General features: G+C 51.5%; 1 protein-coding gene across 1 annotated transcript in view; it reads left to right on the top strand.

Annotated features, from left to right (window-relative positions):
• Window positions 1–244: 244 nt before the first annotated feature.
• Window positions 245–25,271, top strand: part of LOC119090935 (extracellular serine/threonine protein CG31145) — a 52,293-nt gene continuing 27,266 nt past the window's right edge. The window contains exon 1 of the mRNA XM_037213664.1: window positions 245–911. Within this exon, the coding sequence (XP_037069559.1) occupies window positions 484–911 (428 nt within the window). The 5' untranslated portion in view covers window positions 245–483. The remainder of the gene's footprint in view (window positions 912–25,271) is intronic.

Raw genomic sequence — 25,271 nt, 5'->3', positions numbered from 1 at the left:
ACCGGCCATTCCTGACGCGTCGCCCCTCCCCTCCCCTCCCCCTGCGGAGCATCAGCGGCGGCGTCGCCCCCGACGACGCCCCGCTATCTGATAAAGGCACGTATCAGCTGGTGCAGCGCAGTCGAGACTGCAGCGCCGTCGCGGTCGCACCGCCGTCGACGCTGCCGCCGCCGCCTCCGGCCGACCGCTGTTTACACGCGCCCAGTTCGGGGCCGGCGGGGCCGCGGTACGGTCGCCACTGTCCCGCCGCCGAGCAGAATCGGGGCGGCGAGGTCCGGACGGTCGCGCCCGCTTGGGAGCGGGGCTCCAGCCCCGGCCGGTGCGTGTGTGTGCGTGCGCTACGTGACTCGCCGCTTATGGTGTGCTGCTGGCCGCGCATGACGCGAGCCTCGTGACTCGCGACTGCTGACTCTCGACTCGGACTCTGCCGGCCCAGCGACTGTGAGTGGTGGCCGTGACCTCTCAGCGCGCGACTCGGCCGCCATGAAGCTGCTGATGCGCCTCGCCGTGGTCGCGTTGGGCAGCTGCCTGATCATCATCAGCATCGGACTGATCGATCAGCTGCCGCTCAGCAGATCGCCGCTCGAGCGCACCCGCCTGCCCGCCAAGCGGCTGCTCATCAAAGCCAACCATTCGCGCGAGCACTCTGCCCAGCTGGGTGCTGACCAGCAGCACGAACGTGACCTGCGCGGCGAGACGGGCAGCGAGGCGGACCGCGGTGACCTGGCGCCGGGTGGCCTGCGGGTGACGAGGCCCGGGGGGCCGAGCCCGTCGCCGCCAGCGCCGGTCAAATTGACCGCGGTGCGGGCCTACCTGGACATGTTTCAGTGGCAGTACAAGCCGGCTCTGGCGCAGCGACGTCGCCGCCGGCCGCCGCAGACGCTGGGCGAGCGGCTGGGCTGGAGTCGAAGGTGAGAGAGGTCCGCGGCCGACCAGGGGTGACACTGGTGACAAAGGTGGATTGACAGGGACACACTGAGGGTACAAGGGTGATGCAGAAAACCTGCGGAGACCCGGAGCGACTCCGGGGGCGACCCAGAGCAACTCGGTAAGAATAATCTCGAGTGACACAGGGTGACCTCGGGCAGTGCAAGGGTGACACCCGGTTGGCGCGAGAGAAAACTACGCATGAAGTCGAATGATTACCCCCCCCCCCCCCCGTCTGACCCAGGCTGACACCCGGGTGGCACACAGTTGTCCATCTGTGACCTCAACATGACCCCGCACGTTGTGTTTGCACACGGATGCCGCGGCTTCCGGGGATTCCGGACCATTCGGGTGCAAGGGGCGTGTTTGCACACGCTCATTGTTCCGGAACAGCGGCGCGTTCCACATGTTTTCTCTTTGGAGGCCAGTGACGTCGCATGTTTGGCTTTGTTAACCAAGCACCACCGAAGCCCTGAAGCACCATCACGTGCAAAGATTTGGGTGAGTGGACGCCATGGTGAGTACGTTTATGCGAAGCCCCACTTGTCCAGAACGCATGCTGTTGAAGGGCATCGATCATTGCGGAGTTGAATAAAAGATTGGTCGGTCTCACGTGCGTCCGGGGCTTGCGCATCGTACTTGCTAGTTACGAAGTTTGTTTGCTTACATTGGGCGATGGTCTAAGAGCAGGTCCGCGTGGCCTCTGGGCCGGCGTAAACAATGAAAACTTGAGCATGCTATTCGAACTATATCCAACGGCAGTGAACGAAACATACATCAGTGACATTGTTTTGCCGTCTCTGGGCGATGCCGAAAATTAGGGGCGTCGGAGTTTAGCACTCAGATTGTTGATTTGTGTTGGTGTACAGCGGTCAACTGCTGATTCGTGTTGGTGTTCAGCAGTTAACGGCTGATTTTGTGCCGTGCATTTGACGCAGTTGTACTGAGTGTAGGATTAGTGTAGCAGAACGTTGACGTTTGTAATACTTTATATTAACGTTGCAAGCAGAGACTCGTAAGCATCAGCATGTGTCATGGTGTCTGCCGACACAGGGAAGTTAACTCTGCTCGAGTCATGGCAATAACAAAGTTCAGTCTGTGAGCCGAACCAATTTAATCCTGGACCTCACTCACGGTTAACAGTCCAACTTCCTAAGGGTTCCAAATCGTAACACCGCCACCGTGATCTGGTGAAGTTCCATCTCCGGAGACGCGGGCGCGGCTAAGTTCCATCCCTGGAGACGCGGGCGCGGCTAAGTCGTGCTACGCTGTAAAGCGCCACACTATCTGACAGATGACAAGAAGCGCCAGACAGCATGTGCCGAACGCTTCCACGGCAGATGACGTCCGCTGCTTCCGGCACTGATCTTTGCAGCCTCATCCTTTTATCCCACTTAAACGCGCGCATCAATTAATTAGCGGAACTAAGACCAGCGACACGACTCATATTGACTTACAAAGCGCGCCGAGGTCTGAACCGTGCGGGGGCCGCTTCGTAAGAACAGCGCGAAACAAGAAAAGACAGTGTCGCCTCGGCTGTGGCCGCTGCCGCCGTGGCCCCGTCGACCCCGCGCCTCGCCGGTGTCGGCAGCAGCCAGTGGCCCCCCGCAAGCCGCGCTGCGTGGACGGCAAATGGGGATGGGCGGGGCAGGCGATGGGGCGGCTTGTACTGCCCTAGTCACAAGCCCGGGCTTGCGGCCGGCACGGGGTGGCTATTGGCCACCGGTAATCATAGGCGTGGTGCCGTGCCTTCCGCCAGACACGCAGAGACCACTCAGTGCAGCGTGTTATAGCAACGGCTATATTGATCAGATGGTGGCCTTCTGCTATTAAAGGGAGTGTCCCACCTTTGGGGCATATTTCAAAAATAGAATCCAGTGAAATCTCAGAACTAGTTGGTCTAATAATAGTAATGAGTAGTGCCATTGCAGCACCGTCAATACATAGAACATCAATTTTGCTTTTTTATAGCCCAAATTACCCTGTCAGCGTTTTTAACAGCACTAAGCATCTTCCTTGCAGTCGCGACCACCGTCGTCATGACAACTATCGTGCGTACCTCTACTGATGTAAATAAAAGAACGTTTGCGATTGGCCCAGCAGGCGGCAGGAGCCTTTTTACCAAGAAACGCATTGGTTGAGGTTTGAACCAGTGCGTCACTCTGGTTTATGTGATACTCCTATTCCTGAAGCCAAAGTGCTCCTCAAAAAGAGCCAATGCGGTAAACGCCATGGTTTAGCGGAAAACAGGGAAAAATCAAAACCATGGTTTGATGTGTCGTTGAATTCGCGAGATAATAACTTCATGTTTGCACACCTTTGGTCTAAGCAGACCATTTCAAGCTTTCGTAACAATTATTACAAAAGCATGTCGACATTTATAGCCGGTTTCTCAAAACAGAAATTCGTACATTTTTGGCGTGCAATCGTATAATCCAGTTTCTCAAAGCAAAAATATACAACTTACAACTACAATCTATAGCACTCAAAAAATACACAGAAAATGCACAGTCTACGACACAAATATACGCAAACCATTTCGCCTGAGTTTTTTCAAAGCCAAAAACAAATGTACAAAAGAGCTGAGCTTTGATAAGTTCTTGATGAATTTGGCATTGCGATCAACACAAGCATTTGTATCATAGATTATAACACTGACCTTATAATTGTTATTTATTGAAAGGCAAATTGCTGAGGTGGCAAGACTAAACAACATGCAACAGCTGCAAAAGGCATAACAGAGCATAGAACTTGAGTGTGAGCAAGTAGTAGCGACTGTTCCAGCCTTTCAGACAAGAAGCCTTGGTTGAGGCATGCCAATACCAAAAGATAAGGTGAAACTGTCTGGTCAAGGAGCTAACTTTGCAAGAACATCAAAATACATCCCAGCTGAGAGAAATTTGTGTGGTTGTCACAATACTTGTCATAAATGTCATACATTCTTTGTTTATGCAAGTTGTATTCCAGACACTTTCAAAGTGAGATATGGGCAGCATCATTGCCTGAAGTGCCTACTCTGGTTGAAAACGTTATGATGTGCAATACATGTTAATAAAATCTTAGCCTAAAGGTTAATCAAATATTGTGCATCACTATCGCATAAGGCAGCAGCTAGCCTGCATAAAATCATATGATAGAAACCTACTTTCAGTGATCAGTCACATGGAAGGAACCTGTTCCCAATGACAAGTACAGCAGGCTGCTTATAATTGGATTCATGAATGGCCCTTATTCAGTGTTCAATGACAGCTCGTGTTTACTTCACATATTCCCTTAAGCTCTGAAGGCTAAGGTCTGACAGTCCCACCTTCAATGCCCAAGATATGCTTAGTGAGCACAGGCTGTACATACTTACTATTCACATGATCTCGCTCACAATCGCTATGCAAAATAAAGCCTCCATGAGTGGAACATTTTAGGATGAAACTGAGCATTGAAGGAGCTGATGAGTGATGAATGGAAGCTCGTTTTCTTCACCGAATTTATCAATCATGGACAGCGTTGCCACCAAAATCAATCCGTAGTTCTGCACGCATCTCCACCAGGCCACACACATCTACAACACACGTTGATCTGTTTATTACAAAGCACGGAGACTAACAAAAACAGCGCGTCGATGGAAAAAACGCGCAGCGGTCGACGCAACTAAATGGTGTTGCTGCGATGTGGGTACACACCGCCACGGGCGAGTCGACGGGCAGTGGTATCACACAAATTTCTTGCGGACTGGGAGCTGTCCCCACTCTCTCTCTCTCGCTCTGGTGTTCTTGAACACTGCCAACCGTACTCTTCCTTTGTTCATGGTCGTCGTTGGGGATTTAGGACGCACTCAGCTGCTTAGGCTATATGGTGTCAATTACCTCTCAGCCTGGTGGAAATGCGGGCATCGCGGGTAATCGAACCTCGCGCCCAGACGCGTTAACCACCGCACCACCGGCACCTGTCCCTTTGCTTTCATATCCTGATAAGCGTTGCTTTTCAACCAAAGCGTCATAAATGTAGCTGGAGATAATATCCCCACAATCGTATGCTCACGTGGCTGGCTTGATGTCGAGCCAGGCAACTGAAAACTTATATATTATTCTGTCTTAATCGATGGCAGTTCGGGTTAAGGTATACATACTCAAAACAAAAGCCTTATGTTTATGGCTGCTAGAATTATCTTAAGTTCAGCGGTCGTTGTTTTGCCAACGGGGCGCACAAATCCACGCCACTGCCAAAGGTTCAAGCTACGACAAAGGTCACGTGACGGATTTGAGAAACTGGCTTAATGTATGGTTTGTAAAATCAAAAGTGCACATTGCTACTTGGCGTAAGATTGTAATTTCGCCGTGAGAAACTGCCTATTAGTGTGTTGCAAACATTACAGAACACATAAGTTGGAAAAAGAAGGCAAGTAAAACGTATAACTTTCATACTGGTGAGTAGGAAGTCAAAGGAGATTTCTCACGCAGGGCCGGCTACTTCAAATCAAAATTCTGAGCTATCCAGAGGAATGTCGAGAAAACTCGTAGCACTGATCAAATCGTACGCGTCTGATCTAACAAGAAGTGAAATTTCTAGAAAGATGGTATATTCCTTGAAACGAACGCAGAGCATGTCGCGAAGCCCCTTATGAAGCGCCAGCAACTGCACCGGCCATATTGGCATCAAAGGGCCACGGTGCAGCCGAGATTCGGAACCGGGCCCGACGTGAAGGTCTGGCGCGCTAACTAGTCGGCCATTACGGCACCTCACCGGGTAGGCTAAGCAGGTTTCTCATTGACGTGCATTGCGTGAACAACGCCTCCGATAGCTTCCTGTGAGCGGGCTTGTGCAGAAGAATTATAATAACAACTGTGATTATCAATCGTCACATATCATTTACCGGCGGCGAAGATCGCTACCATGCAGCCTCTACATTGCCTGCGTTGCACCCAGCTTCATATGCTGAGATCGCGACCAAAGCATTGTAATCATAGCACCACGACATCGCCCACTGCTCGTGCACTACCGTCCGCTGTGATCTGTAAGGTGAGCTGCTCGGCGTGAGTAGCTCGCTCCACCCGTCCGCTGTGATCCGCGCAGTGAGCTGCTCGCTGTGAGTAGCTCGCTCCACCCGTCCGCTCTTACTTCACGCCGGCTCACTGGCGGTGGCGCCCGACGCAGGGACCCGTTGGCAGCGATCAGTCAGCGATCATAACAGCAGCGATCGATAGCCCGCTGCTGGAGCGGGCCATGATATGCTGGTCGAGCGAATGGGATGGGGGGCGAGGCGAATTAGGGGTCTGCTAAACCGCTGCCATCGAACCACTCCTCATCTCTGCCTGCTGTTCGCAGCCATGCAGTGGAAAATGCTACGAAGACAATTGCTCTCATATGATGCTTTTCCTGTGGAATCTCGACTTAGCACATGATGCATTTGATGGTCAATTCAAATAGGCGTTTTAACTGACCAAAAAAATACGTCATGTGCTAAATAGCGTGCGTCTGGTACTCGTGAATAGCCTCAGGTTTTAAGCTACGCACCTGTTTGCGTCTTACTTGAGCTAAATGCGTTACACTTTTCGAGAACTCTCGTCGTTGCACGCAGGATGTCTTCCTCCCCCCCCCCCCCCCCCCCCCCCCCCCCACGCTGGGTATCCTTTTAGAGAACAGGAAGCCAAGGAATCTTGGTTGCATACTTGAATGCCCTGCACGTAGGTTTCTTGTACGGCTGCATAGCTGTGATGAATAAACGGACATTATTTGGTCCTTATGTACGATACATTGTAACGGACAAGCCTTCTTGGATCTCAAACTTTGGCAACACGGGTGAGCATCTGACGCCATTCTCCTTCATGACGTCACACGTGTGAAGTAACCAATATAGTCCTCACATGATTTTTAACACCGTGCGTTACATGAACTTACGATAGCAATAACGTACATCCACTGTTATATCATGGGCATCACTCATCCTTTGCTTGATTTGTTCTACTCATAGAATGAATGAATGAAAAATATTGCTTGCGCCCAACAACCATGGTACATTCCGCAAGACTTTCTATAAATGTTTGCGACAGAACGCTCGTGACGTTAGGCTAGGATGGCTAGAGGCTCGCAAGCGATACGAGTTGGCATTGCACGGGGTAATGTCAATTCCTGATTTAAGCTGATTTAATGCACGCTTGTTTCGGCTCAAAATGACGTAAGTTGTTCAGTGCAATTGTGAGGAGCATTATACATATGGATAAGACAGAATTTATAGCCTTATTCCTCGAAAAATGCACAGCAGAAGGGAGAGATAGATGTGATATTACGGCTGACTGATATTCATTTCGATACAGGCATGTAGCCGAAATATCTCATATATCTCTCCATTTTCTTGTTCATTATATGAGGAACAGGACTAATAATACTAATAGCCTAATATTGCTAATAAAAATGAACTATCTACAGCTAACGTTGGCGTTAATTCGTGGCACTGTGTCACCGAGGCAGACACTGCAAATGTGTTTGTGCTGCGGCTATTTAACCATGGTAGCGGGCAGGTTTCAGTTGGTTAGGCACACTGGCCAGGACATTACGAAAGCACGCGCCCTCCCGCATGGTATCATTTTTGTACTTTCTCTGCCACTAGGACACAGCAATATGACGCTGAGAACAATTTACACGATAATCACATTTTGACGCATTAGGCCATTCCAAAACACGAGGTGTTCATGTGAACTCAGAACCATCATGCTTAGCACAGTCTGAGCAGCTATTCATCACCGCTTGTTCACCACAAAGACGTAAGACTAAGCAGCTCGGCGGTCACGAGATACCGCAACTCAGAAAAAAATTGCAAGAAACACAACCGCCGTACCGTAAAAGGAGCAGTGGCAAGAGAGCCAGGAGGGAAGTGTTCCGATTGATCTTGTCTTGTGTAGTGCTGCAGGTTGCTCCCTTGCGTGTGTCCATCCGACGCCTTGGATTAGTTACCCTGTCGTACGGAGTTGTTTAACTTGCATGCCACAGGCTGTAGGGAAAAGAACACAGTGAAAAAACACGATGCGGGCTGCTTAATGATTGCAATGAGTTCACGGTACTGACCACGATCGCAAACACTGAGGTCAGGGACACGTTGTTTGCACTGGTTTTCTCTGTAGATCAAGGGTGTAAAGGGACCCAAGATCAATTAGGGTGCCCTAGTGCAATTCTAATGACCATACCATATACGGTCATCCGGTGATTTGACCGTTAAAGGGAACGTTTCATATTTGAAGATATTGAAGCAAGCATTAGATATCATGAAATAAGCTCACTTCTAACTTTTGGTTTACTTTCAATTGGAAAAGGCTGCTCTAAAAGACACGACTTTTCTGTTTAGCAAATACGCGCCTCAAGATGTCATTGTTTTATTACGTCATCGCCCCTTGCACAAGGTTGATTGAGAGCTAATTGGCGGCCGTTATATCTGGAAATCGTGCTCGCAAATGGCACGTAAAACGACCCGATATATATATATATATATATATATATATATATATATCCCTCACTCTCCCTCTCTTCCTCTCTCTTTTGGCCATGATCGCCGCATTGTCAATGGAAGGACAGGATTTGAATGGCATGATCATGGCGCCATGGATGTCTGGATGACCTTGAAGCAGTTTCCATGTCTACACGAGTTATCACTGATGTCTGGGTGGCCTTGAAATAGTCTCACCGAAAAAGTCTGCATATTTTCGCCTGTGTCCAACATAGAAACTAAACGACTTAATTTCTTAAGAACGACAGAGCTGTGAACTGCATTGAATTATCTAGAAGATGGCTATTTCAGTTCAAATCCCCAAACAACTGTAAAACACTCTCTTTAAGTCACGTGATGCCGAAACACCATCGGTTGCTCCGTAATGTGACATAAGAGCTGCGATACGAGCAGCGCAGGAGTCATCTCACTGGGCAAGAGTTGACGACGTCAGTGGAATAAGTGGTTCCTATGGCCGCTGAAGCCCATAGGGCCACTTATAGTCACACCCATGCGTCTCCATTTCCCAAACTGTGTACCTAATTCGCTATATTAATCACTGAAGTTGGCGTTTTTCGGGTTTGCCCGGTCCATGAAATAGTTGTATCTGTAAGGCTGGCGTCTGTGTGAACAAGCTACACCACACAAAGATATGGTGATGCCACTACATCACGAAGTTTGTCATTGTTGCCTGTACTCGTAATACCTTGCATATCTATGCGGATGATCTGTAGTATCAGTTTTTCCGCAACAAGGGACAGACAGAGAGAAATTGAGTGGCTTTCTCGACCAGTAATACTCTTTCCTCGAAACGGCGCATCGCACGCCTTCTTGCGATTTTACGCCCAAAATGATTTTTTTTCTGAGCCCAGGCGATACTCAAGTCAAATTTATCCGGCAACATTAGGATCACCATCAGCAGCAACCAAGGATGCAACGTGGGTGTAACGCCTACCAAAATCGGCTCTTTCAACGCTCTCCCCGACCTTGCACTAAATTCACCACCTCCTGGCCGTCGTCCCCTGTCCTGTGTTTCAACATCGGACCCGGGACCGCCCTGCAAGCGGAGCTGTTGTTAACCGCCGCCAGGCACGCTGCATCAGAATCGTGCAGGTCCTCGCGAGGCGGGCCTCTCTACCAAGGACATCAGATGGACTTCAGAGCCGTGAGAATGCATACGAGTTCGTTTGATTCAACAGACTCTGTATGCCCAGCGCTTTACTCGTATCGACCATGGGAGACGAGGTTACGGCAAAGACGCGCTGAACTGAATCAGAGAAGAAGCGACCAGCTGACTTACCAAATGAGTCCGGGAGAGGGTGAGTTACAACTCCTCCGTCTCAGCCCAGAGAGGCGACGCCCCGCTACCTGAACAAGACAAGCCTGGACTGGCTTCGGCAGTCTAGCCGAACGTATAAGCAAGCTCCAATGAGACGAAAGGCCAGAAGCCGCGCCACCCTGCGAGCGAATCCCGAGCGGCGTCACAATGTCCATCACGTGAACCCAGAGAAACCCCGATCACTCAATCAGAAGCAAGGCTTTCTGGACGGTTCGAGTTACTTCATTTCCCGTTGGAAAAGGTGCGAATAGTGGCAACTTCGGGTAATCTGGTGACGAAGATAGAACGTGGGCTTCGGGAGCAATCATGGAAGCCACATGCGCTGAATCACATTTGCGCTTGAAAAACGACTTTAATAAAGACGTAAGATAGATACGCAACAGCTACGTTGATGCCCACACCTACCCACATCCACGCCCGCACCCACACCCGTACCCACACCCGCTTCCACGCCTACACCCACACCCAAGCATACCCACATTCACGCCCACAACCACACCCACACCCACACCCACACCCACACCCACACCCACAACCACATGTGCGTGAAATGTCATTGCGTGAAATGTCATTGCACTTGCAAGAATGCCAGTTTCTTCATGCCTCGGCTATGGATATACTTTTCCTGGCAAACTAGAAAGGACAATGCAGATTCTTCTGCACGAAAGAGCGGGAGAAAGCGCTTCTTCGCGAGGAAACGCACAGCATCCGTCGTTACAGTCACAGTTACAGTTACAGTTACAGTAGTCTCAAGAGCATCTGTGTCATACCGGAGATTCTGAAAGAAGGTGGTGCTACCACAATACATGAACCGTCGTAGGGCAACTCCAGGAAACGGGCAGGAATGCTTAATGCATACAACTTGCGTATTTGCCATCACGCTGCATTCGACAGAGAACGCCGTACCATTTCATTTGTTGATTCAGGCTGTGCTGCTAATGTGAAAAGCACAAAAAGTCACTGGGGGTCGTACGCAAGTGTTGCCATCATCTCCTAAGCAAAAAGGGCTGCTGAGTATGGGGCCCATTGGCTGCTGAGTATGGGGCCTATTGGCTGCTGAGTATGGGCCCCATTGAACATCGCTACACCGTTCTGTCTTACCACAGTTTGATGATGCGCCCTTTACGGCCCATGTCAAAAGTTTATCGCATAATATGAAATAGGCTGCAGGACATTATCATTTCTCGGACAAAATACATTAGAGTAGAGCCACGCAGGACGACCCGCCTAACGCATGACGTCGCATGCGGATGCTGTTGTTAGTTTTTATATTATATTATTATATTATATTATACGCATTGTTTATTGAGCGCATTGAATGTGGGGCGTTGTTCTGATATTGATGTTTTTTCATCAACATCCTCCTTTCAGCCCATGTAGCTCGATTTTGGTTGTTTGTGAAAGTGAAGTGGAATTCATTTTTGCGGTATGTTTTCCTCTTACATCAGTGATTCTTTCAAGGCGATTCAGACTGGGCTAGATACCATTGAGAACTAGGTGAGGGGCGGATCGGCGGAGGGGTTGGATTGTGAACCAGGCAGACCGAAATGCACCGGGCTCCGAAAATGCAATTCGCAAAGTGCTCTGTCAACTAGTTTGAAATCTGTCATTCCCGTATCAGACAGGGAAAGCCACACATTCAATCAGGGACGGTCACGCCATCAGTCAGGGGCAGTCACGCCGTCATTCAGGGGCAGCCACGCCGTCAGTCAGGGACAGTCGCGCCGTCAGTCAGGAACAGTCATGCCGTCAGTCAGGGATAGTCACACCGTCAATCAGGGACAGTCATGCCGTCAGTTAGGGATAGTCACGTCGTCAGTCAGGGACGGTCATGCTGTCAGTCAGGGACAGTCACGCCGCCGGTCAGGGACGGCCATGCCGTCCGAGGGGACGTGTGATCCGCATAGGTCGTGATGTAAAATCAGCTTACAAGTGTTGAAGCAACGTGATTTCTTTCGCAAGTTGTGGTAGATGATTTATTATAACCATCCCACGTCTCCACCAGTGACTCATGTCGACCAGAATGCAATAAATAAGATAACGTGTGGTGATTCGACATTGACAGAACGTGACCTACACATGGCAGGACCTTTACCTCTGGGATTTGTGGAGAAAGGATGCGTTTCTGAAATTCCAAAACACACTGTTTCGTTTCATGCTGCCTACAAAGTTGTACGGCAAACATTACGGATGCTAGAAAGCCCTTAAGTCACCAAATAATGTTGTCGTTGTTGAGACCCATTCCGTAACCCTCGACATCATCAGTAACGTCATCAGTTACGACAGACATCACCTTTGTTATGTCTGGGTGCCATTAACCTGGCTATCGATTCCCGTTTAAATTTGCCTCATCCAGAGGTCAGATCTTAATAAACCAGACGTTGAGAAACACTTTTATTTCCCCTGCTGACGGCCGCAAGCGGCGTAACGCGCTGGGCGGGGCTGGGTTGAATGGTAGGCAAATGACCCTTATGTGACCCCGTTGAATGCGCGCTGGATTATTGATGTTGCCGTTCGTTTGTCTTGAAAAGAGACGACTGAATGGCTGAAAGCCTGAACAGCGCGAAAGCTGGACGCCAGGCGGTAGACAAGGGTCGATCAATACACGGTCCACGCTCCATGGTTAGCCATGGCCAAATACACTCCACTTACGCATGCCCAAGGCCGACATCGACGTTGAGCTACAAACGGCGGCCACACGCACACACGCATACCTGCGGGCACGTTCGCGTAAAGCATAATACATGACGTGAAGTATTTGACAGAGCGATGCCGTTGCGGTGCGAAAGACGCACGGTCCCATCAGTGCCCGCGTTGTGAGCACGATGCATAGGTATTTTGCTATGGTAGATATTCGGTGCGGCCTGTGTTACGTGTGCCGATCCACTCAGCCTGCACTTGGGTCACATTTGGCTGGCGCGCGGCCCCCGTCTGTATTTATTTAACTCATGCAGTCCCCGACTGTTATCGCGCGGCGCCTCCAAAAACCCAAGCAGCAAAATGCGTCGTAGGGTAACCCAAACATTGCTAGCTTACTGACATGGTTACCATCTCACGTAGCCCGTGGCCGCTAAGCCTTGAGACAGGCGCCGGTGCGCCGCTAAACGCCGCATCCTGCGCCGATGGTCTGTGTCGGTGGACACTGCCGGGGCTTCGGCGCCGATGTCCGCGCGCTCGGCCTTTGGTGGCGGCTGTGATGACGGCACCCGCCCCCGTCCGCCGGCGCTGCCGCCGCTACACTGCAGTGTAATCGTACCGGACGGCACTTCCTGCTCGGGCGGGGCTCCAGTTGACCTCGGCCGCATCCGCCCCTGTTCGGGTCTCAATGCGCGACGCAGAGGCGCACCCAGGCTGGGGCAAACGGGATGGGGCATGGGGAGGGGGCGCTGTGGTGGAACGTGCGGGGACCTGGGGACAACGCTCCCGTGATTTGACTAAAACAATGGTCCACGCCTTATTCTCCTATGTTTTCAGGAAGGTGCCCCCTCCCTCTCTCACATTACGGTGGAGGGGAGGGGATCCCACCCTTCCTGTTCCCCGTCCCCCGACAACAGCAGCTGGAGATCAGTTAGAGCTGTTGCCACTACTGACCTCTGTTCTCGAGCCGCCATTGGAGAGCACTAGCTGCTGCTGCTAGTGCGGCTAGCTGCGGGCACTAGCTGCGGTTCGGTAAGGCACTAGCCTGCGGCTGCTAGTGCGGCTAGGTGCGGGCACTAGCTGCGGTTCGATAAGGCACCAGCTGCGGCTGCACACAGCGGTTGCACCGGCCGCGCCCGGTCAGAACAAGCCGGCTTATCTACACGCGTAGTCTCACCGTGAATACCTGTATCGTACGGGAATATTTCCGGAACTGCCGGCGAAGGAAAGCTGCTTTGACTGGCAATCCGATTACATCGAGCCACGCCAGTTAGTTGGCACAGCACATACGCTTGTCTCCACAGCACATACGCTCGTCTCCACAGCACATACGCTAGTCTCCACAGCACATACGCTCGTCTCCACAGCACATACGCTAGTCTCCACAGCACATACGCTCGTCTCCACAGCACATACGCTCGTCTCCACAGCACATACGCTCGTCTCCACAGCACATACGCTCGTCTCCACAGCACATACGCTCGTCTCCACAGCACATACGCTCGTCTCCACAGCACATACGCTCGTCTCCACAGCACATACGCTCGTCTCCACAGCACATACGCTCGTCTCCACAGCACATACGCTCGTCTCCACAGCACATACGCTCGTCTCCACAGCACATACGCTCGTCTCCATAGCACATACGCTCGTGTCCCTGTGACTGCTGATCTTGAGCGTTTTCGTCAGCGCCGTTTTGCGCTAAGTCCGGCTCGTTATCTTGTGAGAGCGGACGGTGGCGCCGGCCCAACGGGAGCATTTGACAGATCGATGACGTCACGTCATCTTACAATCTCTGATAAGGCTCCGCGTCCTGTTGATAATACTGATGATAGATAATACAATCTCCGCGCCCTGTTGACCCAACTCCGAACCTGTCGATACTGTCGGCAATATCGATACTGCCGATTTTATCGATACCTCTGATTTTATCAATACTGCCGATATTGTTGATGCTTTCGATACTATAGATACTGTCGGCGCTAATGCTATCGACACCGCCATTTGCTGGTTCTCTCTGACGTTTGCTACCGTTGCTGTCTCTACCGGTACCTTTGGTTGTTATCATCGCTGGAATCCGTCACTTATTCGTCAAATACTAAGTCTCTCTAAAGACGGATCCAGGCACTTGCGCAAAGGGTGCTTATCAAAACGGCTTTCTTTTTCAGATCCTTGCAAAATTTAGAAAGCTTGTAAAGATCTATTTCAAAACAGGGTTAAAATCGTCGGGGCGAATTATCTCTTGCAACAGCCCGTTCCCGGCAACCGTAAAACGACATGTCTGAACTGACATTTTGTTGTCATATTTATTTGATGGCAAGGTAAGTCATAAAGACTTAGGCGCTAACCAAATTTTGGGCAGGTCCTCACGTTGTAATCTAGAAACACTAAGGAAGAGTCGGGGGAGGGGAAGGTGAAGCCTCAGAGAGAATGTGCTGTGGAGAGAAGGCCGGTCTTAAAATGAGTGCATCTATGGGCATGTCGAAAACGCAATTCCATTCAAAGGCAAACGCCGGCGAGAGTCGGTGGTGTGGTTTGTTCGTGAACTCACTTGCATCAACTTTTCAGGTCCTAGATCATAACCTTCGCGTCAAATAAGGTCTAACAAGGTCAAACTTTAGGTGGTGTCCAAAGTGCCCCCAGACCTTCTCATGCAACCACCGTGAACCTAGATACCTGTTTTAAGTGAAAGGCCACTGGTGTTCATTTAAGGACAGGGACTTTTTTGACCTTCCGGAGGTCATGGTGACCATAATCATGCAGAACTGTTTTAACTTTTGCATTTGAATAAGCGCTCAAGGATTACGCTAGGCGGTATGCTCCGGAAATAAAACGCTGATCTGGGTCCCCCCAGGTCAGTACCATATTTTGACCTTTAAGAAATGGCTGGAAAATATATAATGCGGTTCTGTTATCAGTAAATTAGAAATGAGCACCAGAAACGACCTCTTACAGCACTCTCTTGTGTAAGAAAACAAATTGGTTTTGGCCTTGGCCTTACCGTCATACTGGACCCTAGGTCAGTTAAATTCGTTAATTCAAGCATTGTGTTTCCTAAGGAACTATCTCAGAGATGTATGAAGTCATCTGACACTGCGCTGTTGCATTCGATTGAACGATCTTATAGAAATTGTCTTCGCTGAATCCATGGCCTGACTTTGACCTGCCGTAGGTTGGCGACCTTATGAGGTACATCTAATTTTTTTAACCAAACGGTATGCCATTCAATTATCCACAGATGCATGCAAAATTTGGCGCGGCAAAGCACAATTTATGTGAAAATGCGACAATATCGCAACACACATTTCCAAAACAGGTTTCGTGTTTTGGACGCCCCGCAAAAGCCTGTGAGTGGAAACAGAACGGAAAGTATGATAAGGGTTTGATGATATCTTGCCGATGACCGCCTTTTGCATGGCATTGCCAGCATCGGCTCATTCAGAAGGATCCGGCTCGGTGTCGCTGGGCCGCGCTTCTCCGGGGTTGGCTCCATCCGTCGCATACGTACACGGCATCAAAATTTCGATTGCAGTCCACAGTTGATAGTCGTGTCAAAAGTGCGCAGCGTCGGTGAAGGTAGTCGTGTCAAGAGTGCGCAGCGTCGGTGAAGGTAGTCGTGTCAAGAGTGCGCAGCGTCGGTGAAAGCAGTCGTGTCAAGAGTGCGCAGCGTCGGTGAAAGCAGTCGTGTCGACAGTGCGCAGCGTCGGTGAAAGCAGTCGTGTCGACAGTGCGCAGCGTCGGTGGAGGCGGTCGTGTCAAAAGTGCGCCGCGTCGCCGGTGTCCTGTAAATGGCCGTTCCTGAGTCTGACCGGTGCAAGTTGTTCTAATAGCTTTTATTTAATAAAGGTGCGGCGTATGACTGACTCACTCCTAATTCGCCTATGGATCACATCCCTTACCTTGCTTCACTCCTATTTCGCCTATGGACCACATCCCTTACCTTGCTTCACTCCTATTTCGCCTATGGACCACATCCCTTGCCTTGTGTCGAGTCGAGCACTGTCCTGTTCAGACTTCGCTCCGTGGCCCTTCAGTATGTACAGTCAGCAGTTCTATAGCATTGAAATATATTAGCAATTAAATCATAGTATTATATAGTATTGAAAACCACTGCGCGAATTCGCAATACTCCCGCGTGCAGCCACATAATCAGCACAAAAGAGTGTGCTGCCTGATCACAGTGTAAGGTTGTGATGCTTTTGGGGCTGAAGCGGTTTTTAAAAAAGAACCACTGAGTACTTAGAAGACGTGCCAGAATGGAAAAAGTAGCCACAATAGTTATGGCCACCTTTGGCTATTGAAAGTGGCCATTCTAGATCAGTCTTTTATGTGCCTCCCTGATTGCAAATGGCTGCAGGGAATGAGACGTGCGGCAAACGCATCATCGCAGCTTGGCTCCTTAGAGCGTTTGAGTAGCTTTGAGTGGCTAGTAGCCTCGGGCGCGCTAGCTATTAGCCCCCCCCCCCCCCCCCCAACTGCTGGCTGGAAAGACATGCGGCCAGTGATAGCGGCGGCTCCATGTCAGGTGAGGTCAGAGGTGGCCCACCTTCCGTGCGAGATTCCGCCCAGTGCGAGATATTCCCGCAAGTTAACCTCCCGACAAAAAGTTATGCCGTTAAACTGGAATTTCTCGACTAGATGGCAGGGTCAGCGTCCACTCAACAAGGCCTGCTTAGCATGGACGTGGTCCCAGAAGTTAGTCCAATAAATTCGGGGCTGAGCACATCAGAATGCCCTGTCAAAATGCTCTCGCTTAAATGAGCCGACATCTCTGATTTCAACGTAACCTCTTCACCTCCACAAAATCTCGAACGCCTCAAATATCATCACTTTTTTGCCTGGTATTTGGCCCTTACACTTGGTACTCAAGCTTCGTCGTGATAAAAGCCCACTACCGCGTGCTTGCTAATCGCATGGACCAAGTTAGGCCTGTTCTATGTGTTCTAAGTGTAAGGCCTGCTCTAAGTGTAAGTGTTCTAAATTCGTGCAGCGTTGGGAGAACATTCCAAATAAAAGATGCCAACGCCGATGGCATTGGTGATTGATGAGATGACAAAAATCGGGACAGCGATTTTTTGGTGCGCTCAATCCTGTCGACTTCGGCGTGTCATATTCAATCGTCTCCGCCGTTCTCAGCTCTCATCTAAAGCCCGTGCAATGTATCATACCCCGCAAACCGTCCCATATATCTGCAGTAACACGCCGCCTCCATGCGGCGTCAGTTCCAGGGAGGACCAACTTCCATACGACGCGTCCATTAACGCTCCGAAACTACCTCATGTCGTGTACGTGAGAGGCTTCGGGCAGTCGGTGGGACTTGGTTCCTCTGGGAGCGGCACGACCCGCACTCCTAGGAACGCTTCACTCGAGTCTGCGGGCCGCGAGGCCGGCCGCTGCATTTCGAAGCTGGGCTGCCGGCAGGGGCGGATCGAGCAACCGGTCTGGGGGCTGCCGGCAGGGGCGGATCGAGCAACCGGTCTGGGGGCTGCCCGGCAAGGGCGGATCGAGCAACCGGTCTGGGGGCTGCCCGGCAGAAGCGCCGGCTACATGCAACACAAACTAAGTATCGAGCATATGGCGTGAAGTTGTTGACCTCTTCACAGCCTTGGAAACATGACCTCGTCTGCCCGATGGATCCGCCACTGGTTACCAGTTACAGCTGACAATAACTCTGAGCTGCGAAGGCGGCGTCATGGATAATGCAGCAGGTACAACCGGTCCACCTATATGCTGCATCAGCCAATATAATGATGTCACACTGGTGGGGTTTTACGAAGGCTGCAAGCGATACAGGGGTCATGACGGAATAAGATCGATGATAATGTGGTCGGGAATGTCGTGAATGAGAAATCTTATTGCATCGGAATCAGAAAACAACTGGGGCGTTAAGTCCGACCGGTGACGTAGTTACTCGACCTTGCCGAGCTGGCAAGACGCTTGGACAAGCAATGACTGCACGAAATACGCGCCGACAAACCAGGAATGGCGCGAGAGCCACTGCGTGCTCATTCCTGATATCCTCGACCCCAGCTGCGTGCGAGAGGCTGTTTGCTGCGGGGGAGGGGGGCCTGTGTGCTCCTGTGGAACACACGAAGCTCAGACATGGGGCAGCCTCAACGGCATTCGGTATTTACGCACTTGAAAGGATGTTCGACTGTGTCTGGCCTCTCAGTATAATTATCGCGGTTTTGCTAGTGTTCGGAGTGTGCGCCGGCTTCTTGCGGCCGATGGCGCCCCCTCCCCTACCACCCTCTTCCCCTCCCGGATGTCAGTATCGGGTGGTCTTCATTTGTTCGGTGCAGGCCCCACATGCGTCTGCATCTTTCAATACGAATCAGGAATGCGCGTGGGAGTTAGACTTCTGGCACGCATCCGTGTATGTGTTCCGGCTCCCATCGCAAGGTCGCCATTAATGGCCAGCTACATCCGTTCTGGCACTGCCTGCTCGCATTTAGATATGCAAGCGTGCACCCGGGGGGAGGGGGAGGGGGGAGGGGGTGGGAGCAAGTAAGGACGCTACTAACAATGGCATTTCTCCGCTGCTTAATTGTTTATTTATGCCTGGTATAGTAGTATATTGATTCCTTGATACACCAAAGCTCGTGCTAGAACAGTACACGAGAGACATTCATGGTGGTGTAGACAGTTGAGGAGGAAGTAAGAAGCATCCTGAGAGTTACGAGGGATCCAAATATGTATGAACGAGAAGCCGTGGGCTTTTGACAGACGCGTGTTTGTCGAGAATGTGTCAAAAGTTTTCATACAGTTGTTTATCAAACAAAGCTATTTTCTTATGAATGATGCAAAACAACTTTTCCAGACTCATTTCCTGCGCAAAGTACACATCCGTTGTTCACTCAAGCATAGCATGTCTCAATGTGCACCAATGGTATGTTCTGCAACCGCATGGTGCTGGAATAATGTAAAATGATACGGGAACATTTTTAAATTAGTGTCGTTCACATGTTCAGCGCTCCTGGGTTTTAAGTACTCAAGTAACTTATCATCAGGAAGGATAAACTCAAAATATCGAGCTTCTGTCCCTCCACGGCGTTCTTCTCAACCTGCGAACGTTTAGCTTTCGACGCGCTAGAACACTCGATCTGAGGTTCGTCCCCGCGTGGCATTCAGCAGTGATCTGCAAGCACTCCATCTTTCCGGAGGCTCGGGTATCGACGCTCCTTTGCACTTATGTGAGGGCAGTGGAGACCGAGGTACATCCAATATCTCCTTTGCACTTATGTGAGGGCAGTGGAGACCGAGGTACATCCAATATCTCCTAGCAGCACGGTCTGACATCAGTCTTTTCACACTGTACGGAGATCTGCGGTTTTCTAAGACATTTTCAGAGAGTCCCTTCAATGAGTGCCAGGCTCCCCAGCTCCAAGTCATTGAGATGTGTGCTGGAGTTGCGGTCTTTCAATAGCTCGTTATCTGCGGAAAGGCGAAGAAGCCTTCTTTCAACTTTCATTCGAAAATCTGCTCGCCTAATGTTCGAATCCTTTTCAGTATCCCTTGGCTACTATTATTATGCATGGCTACATTTGAGAAAGCTTTAGGTGCTTTAGGTGGAGCAGGAAGAAGAGCACGCTAGCGAATCAACCAGAGGCTGGTTGCTTTGATTTTCGAGGAAGAAAATCTGACTTCACATAATGCATATAAATTACTTGTCTATCCAAGAAGCATATAAGAATAGGCAATGCGTTAGCGATGGCTTGCATTCCCATTGGCATGTCAATCACTTTAAAGTTTCCTCATGTTTACGAGTTGTAAAATGTTATCTATGAGATCTATGAGGAAGCTTCTATGTTTTCATAACACTCGGTAATGTGCCCTGAATCTGCTACAGGAACGGTTGGCTTTCTGATGCCACTGTGCAGCAGCTGGGTTCTCAAGCGTCACTGTGCGGCAGCTGCGATCTCAAGCGTCACCGTGCAGCAGCTGCGTTCTTAAGCGTCTTTCCGTCGGGCCGATATATAAGCGCTTTTGAAAGGGATCAGGCTCCTGGGAGCCAAATTTTCTGTCCGTGTTTTCTGTCCGTGTTGTTGCAAAACAGACTTAAAAAGCCACACCAAACTGTGATGTAAGAATCTGGCTTTTGTTTAAGTGAGCTATGAGAACGCCCTCTTAAGGACACGCCTTTCTTTCAGCTTTTGACCCGCTGAGTACGCCTCTCCACCGATTTTTGGCCCCCCTCTCCCCCCCCCTCTCTCTCTCTTCTCTCTCTCTCTCTTTTTCTCTGTCTAACCTTTTAATCTCTTCATCTTTCAATCATCTACCTATCTGCATACCTGTTCTCCAGGACATACCTCATTCCACCACATCGCACCACCAGCCGCATCTCGCCCTGCTGCCGCCGGTCCAGCCCGTGGTTCCTGACGCAGTCTCGCCCCCACCGCCCTTCCCCCCCGCCGCCTGGCGACCATTCTCTTGCTCGCCGGGCGCGCGGCGTGTGAACAGCTGGCCGTCACGGCGTGAGCTCCCAGGGCGCTGTCTCGTGACGCCCGGAGCACGACGCGGCCCGACCGAGCGAGCCCGTCACGTGACACGTAGCTCACGCGCCACGCTCCCCTTCTCTCTCCCCCCCCCTCTCTCTCTCTCTCTCCAGCACGGGAATGTTGCATAGCAGGCTGTTGAGATCTACCCCGGATATCTTGCAATGCGCCCGCAGTTGTACTGCTGCAGCGTGTGCGCACTGCGTGTGGCGCTCGGATGCGCAGCATGGATAAGTTCGGTCCAGCTGCAGAGAGGCAATGTGCGGATATCACTAGCCTTAAGATCAGAGGCGCACATTTCCCTGCTGGCAAGGCGAAAGCTAGAGCTTTGCGAAATAACTCTAAAAAATAGCTTAAGAAATGATGGCTAAAAATAGAAAACTGCACCCCTGGTTAGGAGGCGCAATATCGCCTCCCCCCCCCCCCCCCCCACACTGAAGAGGAACCTACAGGCCTTTAGGCTGGGTTTGTTAAGCATGCCTTTATCTCATATTTGTACTGGTCTAGTCTAAACCATCGTTCAGTTTTTGATGGCCAGCAAATGACACCTTAGTGCAAGTTAACTCCCGAGGCGAAAATATTGAATGGTTATGCCTCATTGTATTTAAGTTGTCTTCTTGGTGGTTTCGTCGCGCTTAGAGCAATATTGCATCGACTTCTGAAATATTTGACTCTAGGTGACAATTTAGACGGCTTCAGATTTCGTCGGTGGCGGAAAGGGCACTTTTTTACCCCTCTTGTTTCATTTCGGACTTGAAGCAGCAGGGATTCGTGGCCTTGGCATGCATTGTTAGGGTCGTGGCAGGTCTAAAAGCGCATCCCTGCGAGTGACCTGTGCGACTTACAACCTACGCTGGCTCGGCATCTGCCGTTAGGTTATGACAGGTGTCGGACACTCAACACTCAAATCTGCCCAACCTACCGAAGCAAGCAAGCTGAGGTGAGCAAATGTGGCGACATGTAAAGCAGTTCCTGTTGAATTCACGCAGAAGGAAGCATTTTCGGCGATTGACCTCCGTCGGAGGTCGATTTGAACTCTGACCTCTGAGGGTCACAGACTAATTTCACTGATGCGCTGAGGCACCGACACCGCCATCCGGGCGCATCGGGCGGCCGAGCTGCTGCCTTTCCTCTCTGCCATGGACAAGCACGTGAGGGCGGGGAGAAGTCCCGCTGTGGGAAGGCTCGCAACGGCCTTATATTCGCTTCGCAGGGAACGAGCTCAGTTGTCCGGGCGCCGGTGAACCCCCGCAAGGTCCGCAATTGTCCGGGCGCCAGTGAACCCCCGCAAGGTCCACGGTTGTCCGGGCGCCGGTGAACCCCCGCAAGGTCCACGGTTGTCCGGGCGCCGGTGAACCCCCGCAAGGTCCACGGTTGTCCGGGCGCCGGTGAACCCCCGTAAGGTCCACGGTTGTCCGGGCGCCGGTGATCCCTCGCAATGTCCGCAATTGTCCGGGCGCCGGTGAACCCCCGTAAGGTCCACGGTTGTCCGGGTGCCGGTGATCCCCCGCAATGTCCGCAATTGTCCGGGCGCCGGTGAACCCCCGCAAGGTCCACGGTTGTCCGGGCGCCGGTGAACCCCCGTAAGGTCCATGGTTGTCCGGGCGCCGGTGATCCCCCGCAATGTCCGCAATTGTCCGGGCGCCGGTGAACCCCCGTAAGGTCCACGGTTGTCCGGGCGCCGGTGAACCCCCGTAAGGTCCATGGTTGTCCGGGCGCCGGTGAACTCCCGCAAGGTCCGCAGTTGGGTTCTGTGTCGCGGACGTCACGAGATCCGGTGATCCCCCGCAATGTCCGCAATTGTCCGGGCGCCGGTGAACCCCCGTAAGGTCCACGGTTGTCCGGGCGCCGGTGAACCCCCGTAAGGTCCACGGTTGTCCGGGCGCCGGTGAACCCCCGTAAGGTCCATGGTTGTCCGGGCGCCGGTGAACCCCCGTAAGGTCCACGGTTGTCCGGGCGCCGGTGAACCCCCGCAAGGTCCATGGTTGTCCGGGCGCCGGTGAACTCCCGCAAGGTCCGCAGTTGGGTTCTGCGTCGCGGACCTCACGAGAACACCTGCAGTGAGTGCGCCTGTGTAGGACTGATCTCCTCCATCTAATGGCAGGTGCGCGCACCTTGCCAAGTCCGCGAGGAAATCGCGATCGGTGCGGTAAAAAGGCCACCACCTGTCAAAACACCATATCTAACGGAAAACGACGCATTTATAAGCTACATTAGAGCAGAGCAGCTGCGCGCCACCAATCGGCATCCGGGATAGTCGGCAGCGACTGGAAGCTGCAAGACGGTCGGATCTCGCTGTAGATAGCAGTGGCCCCCGGCCGTGTCACCGTTGCGGGAATGAGAGCGCCGCCCTCGGCTCGTGGATAGTGGCAGAGCTGGTGTGATCGGGGCGAGAGAACCAGATACGATCGGACCTCGCCTAATGCGTCGCATTTCCTCGCCGGCAAGACACCCCACTCACGGCCGTCCCGTCATCAACGTGTCATGACTACGAATTCCCAACGCTGTGCATCTATTAGGCCTTCGGGAGTTCGTTTCATGGTCCGGACCGCGTGGGTTCGGGATCAGTGGCCTCACAACAGCTGACAACCCGGATCTCATTGTCATGCAATGGCTAAAAAATATCCGAAACTGAATCCTCACGCAATGCGCCAAGACGGGAAACCTGAATAACTGGTATGTAGTGCTAGTAAATGCATGCACGCGTTTTTGTAGTGAAATCGATCACACAGGTAGAAATATGTTCGCTTGCAGGAGCTGTTGGCGCCTGCCCGTTGCAGTTGTGGGCCTTTTTTTCACCGTCCGCTTTCATATCAAGTAAAGGTAACCGGGTCTTGCAATCAAAGGCGGGTTCTCCACTCCGCTCCACAGGTTACTCCACTCACTAAGCCGCCAGGTAGCGTGTTTAAGCTCTTGCTGCACAAATGGAAGGCTATCCGAGTTTTCTCTGCCGGCTTTTTAGCTCATCCTTGTTGCATGCTATACTGAACCAAGGCGTCTGCAAAGCATGAAATGTATAACTCCGAGGACGGCAGTGATAGATCAGCATTGTTAGTCGACGACTTATGATATTGCTGCTCCAGTACCATTAGAGTCTATTTGGCGATACTTTTAGCCTCAAATTGGCCTCAAGAGACGAGACGAGACGGCGGATGAATTAAAATAAAAGGAATTCTAGCCATTTGAGACATTCAGCATGCCGGAAAACACTACTCGGATGTCAATAGTGAAAGTGAAATATTTCGCACCGTTCCACCAGCCATAGTCATATTCTTCGCATGGCAATCTCTGGTACGCTGCATTTTTAGGACTTGATACTTATTCAGCATTGATGATTTTGTGTTTATTGTGTTCTGTGTCTCAACAAAAGCTTGCAGTTATTCTGCCACTGAACTGAATTACATGGTCCATCCAGGTATATTACCGCATGGGACGTCCTTACATATCATCTGTGTTTTCGTGCCACATCAAACGCCATTTTTTGTTGACCACCGCGCGACGGTTTCCTGCAATGCAACAGCCCAAAAGCTGCAGTGTGACGCCCGGGTATCACCAAAAAAACCTTTGACCTAAAAACGCCGTCTCCTTATGAGCGACGAGTGCATGTTGGCGTCGGGTGCACGCCGGTGCCAGGAAGCGGAGCTAGCCCGGCCTGCCGCTGTCGAGCTCCGCGAACTCGCCGGAAGTACAACTTGGTCCGTATTCTTTTAAGTTGGCTGCGATCGCACCAGGAAAGTCAAGCCGGACTCAATGTGGGCCTGGATACTGCTGTGTGGCCAGACTTACGTGACTGAAATTCGACGATGGCTTCCAGAGGCGGGCGGGCACAGCCTCCCTTCAGTGGCCTGTGTGGCTTTCAGACCCGCATGACAGGTCACGCATTCCGAATCAAGCGAGGCAGCAGATGCAAATTTTTGCGGGCAGGAAATAAGTCTGACATTACGTCGACAACGGAGCGTGTGAAGGAAGCAACTAGCACGCCTCGTCAGTGATTCAGTCATAACCGCGACTGAACCTCCTTACCTCAGAGTTTGCTACATAGCATGTGCTTTGACATGTGTGCCGATAGTGTAGTGGTTAACGCGACTGCGTTAACCATTGGGCGTTTGGGAAATCAGGAGTACGTGGCTCGATTCCCCGCGGTGTCTGCTCTTCCTGCCAGGGCGAGAGGCAGGTGACGTCATATAGCATCAGCAGCTGAGTGCGTCGTAAAGCCCTTACGACACACATATGCTTTGGTGTCTTCTTGTTGTCACGCCACATGGTGACATGGTGTTTATATCACCTCGTCACCATGTGTCCGACCGATGCCAGACCGCAGACAGTGACCGCCTCACAAGCCTTCCGAGGCGGCTCTGGAGCGCCCCCTGACTGGTAGACCGCGCATTACTCAGCTCGTGGC

This window comes from Pollicipes pollicipes, unplaced genomic scaffold, assembly GCF_011947565.3.
Source record: "Pollicipes pollicipes isolate AB1234 unplaced genomic scaffold, Ppol_2.1 Scaffold_3216;HRSCAF=3773_pilon_pilon_pilon, whole genome shotgun sequence".
NCBI lineage: Eukaryota > Metazoa > Arthropoda > Thecostraca > Pollicipedomorpha > Pollicipedidae > Pollicipes > Pollicipes pollicipes.
Note: the sequence above shows the minus strand (reverse complement) of the source record. Positions and strands in the feature narration are given on the sequence as shown.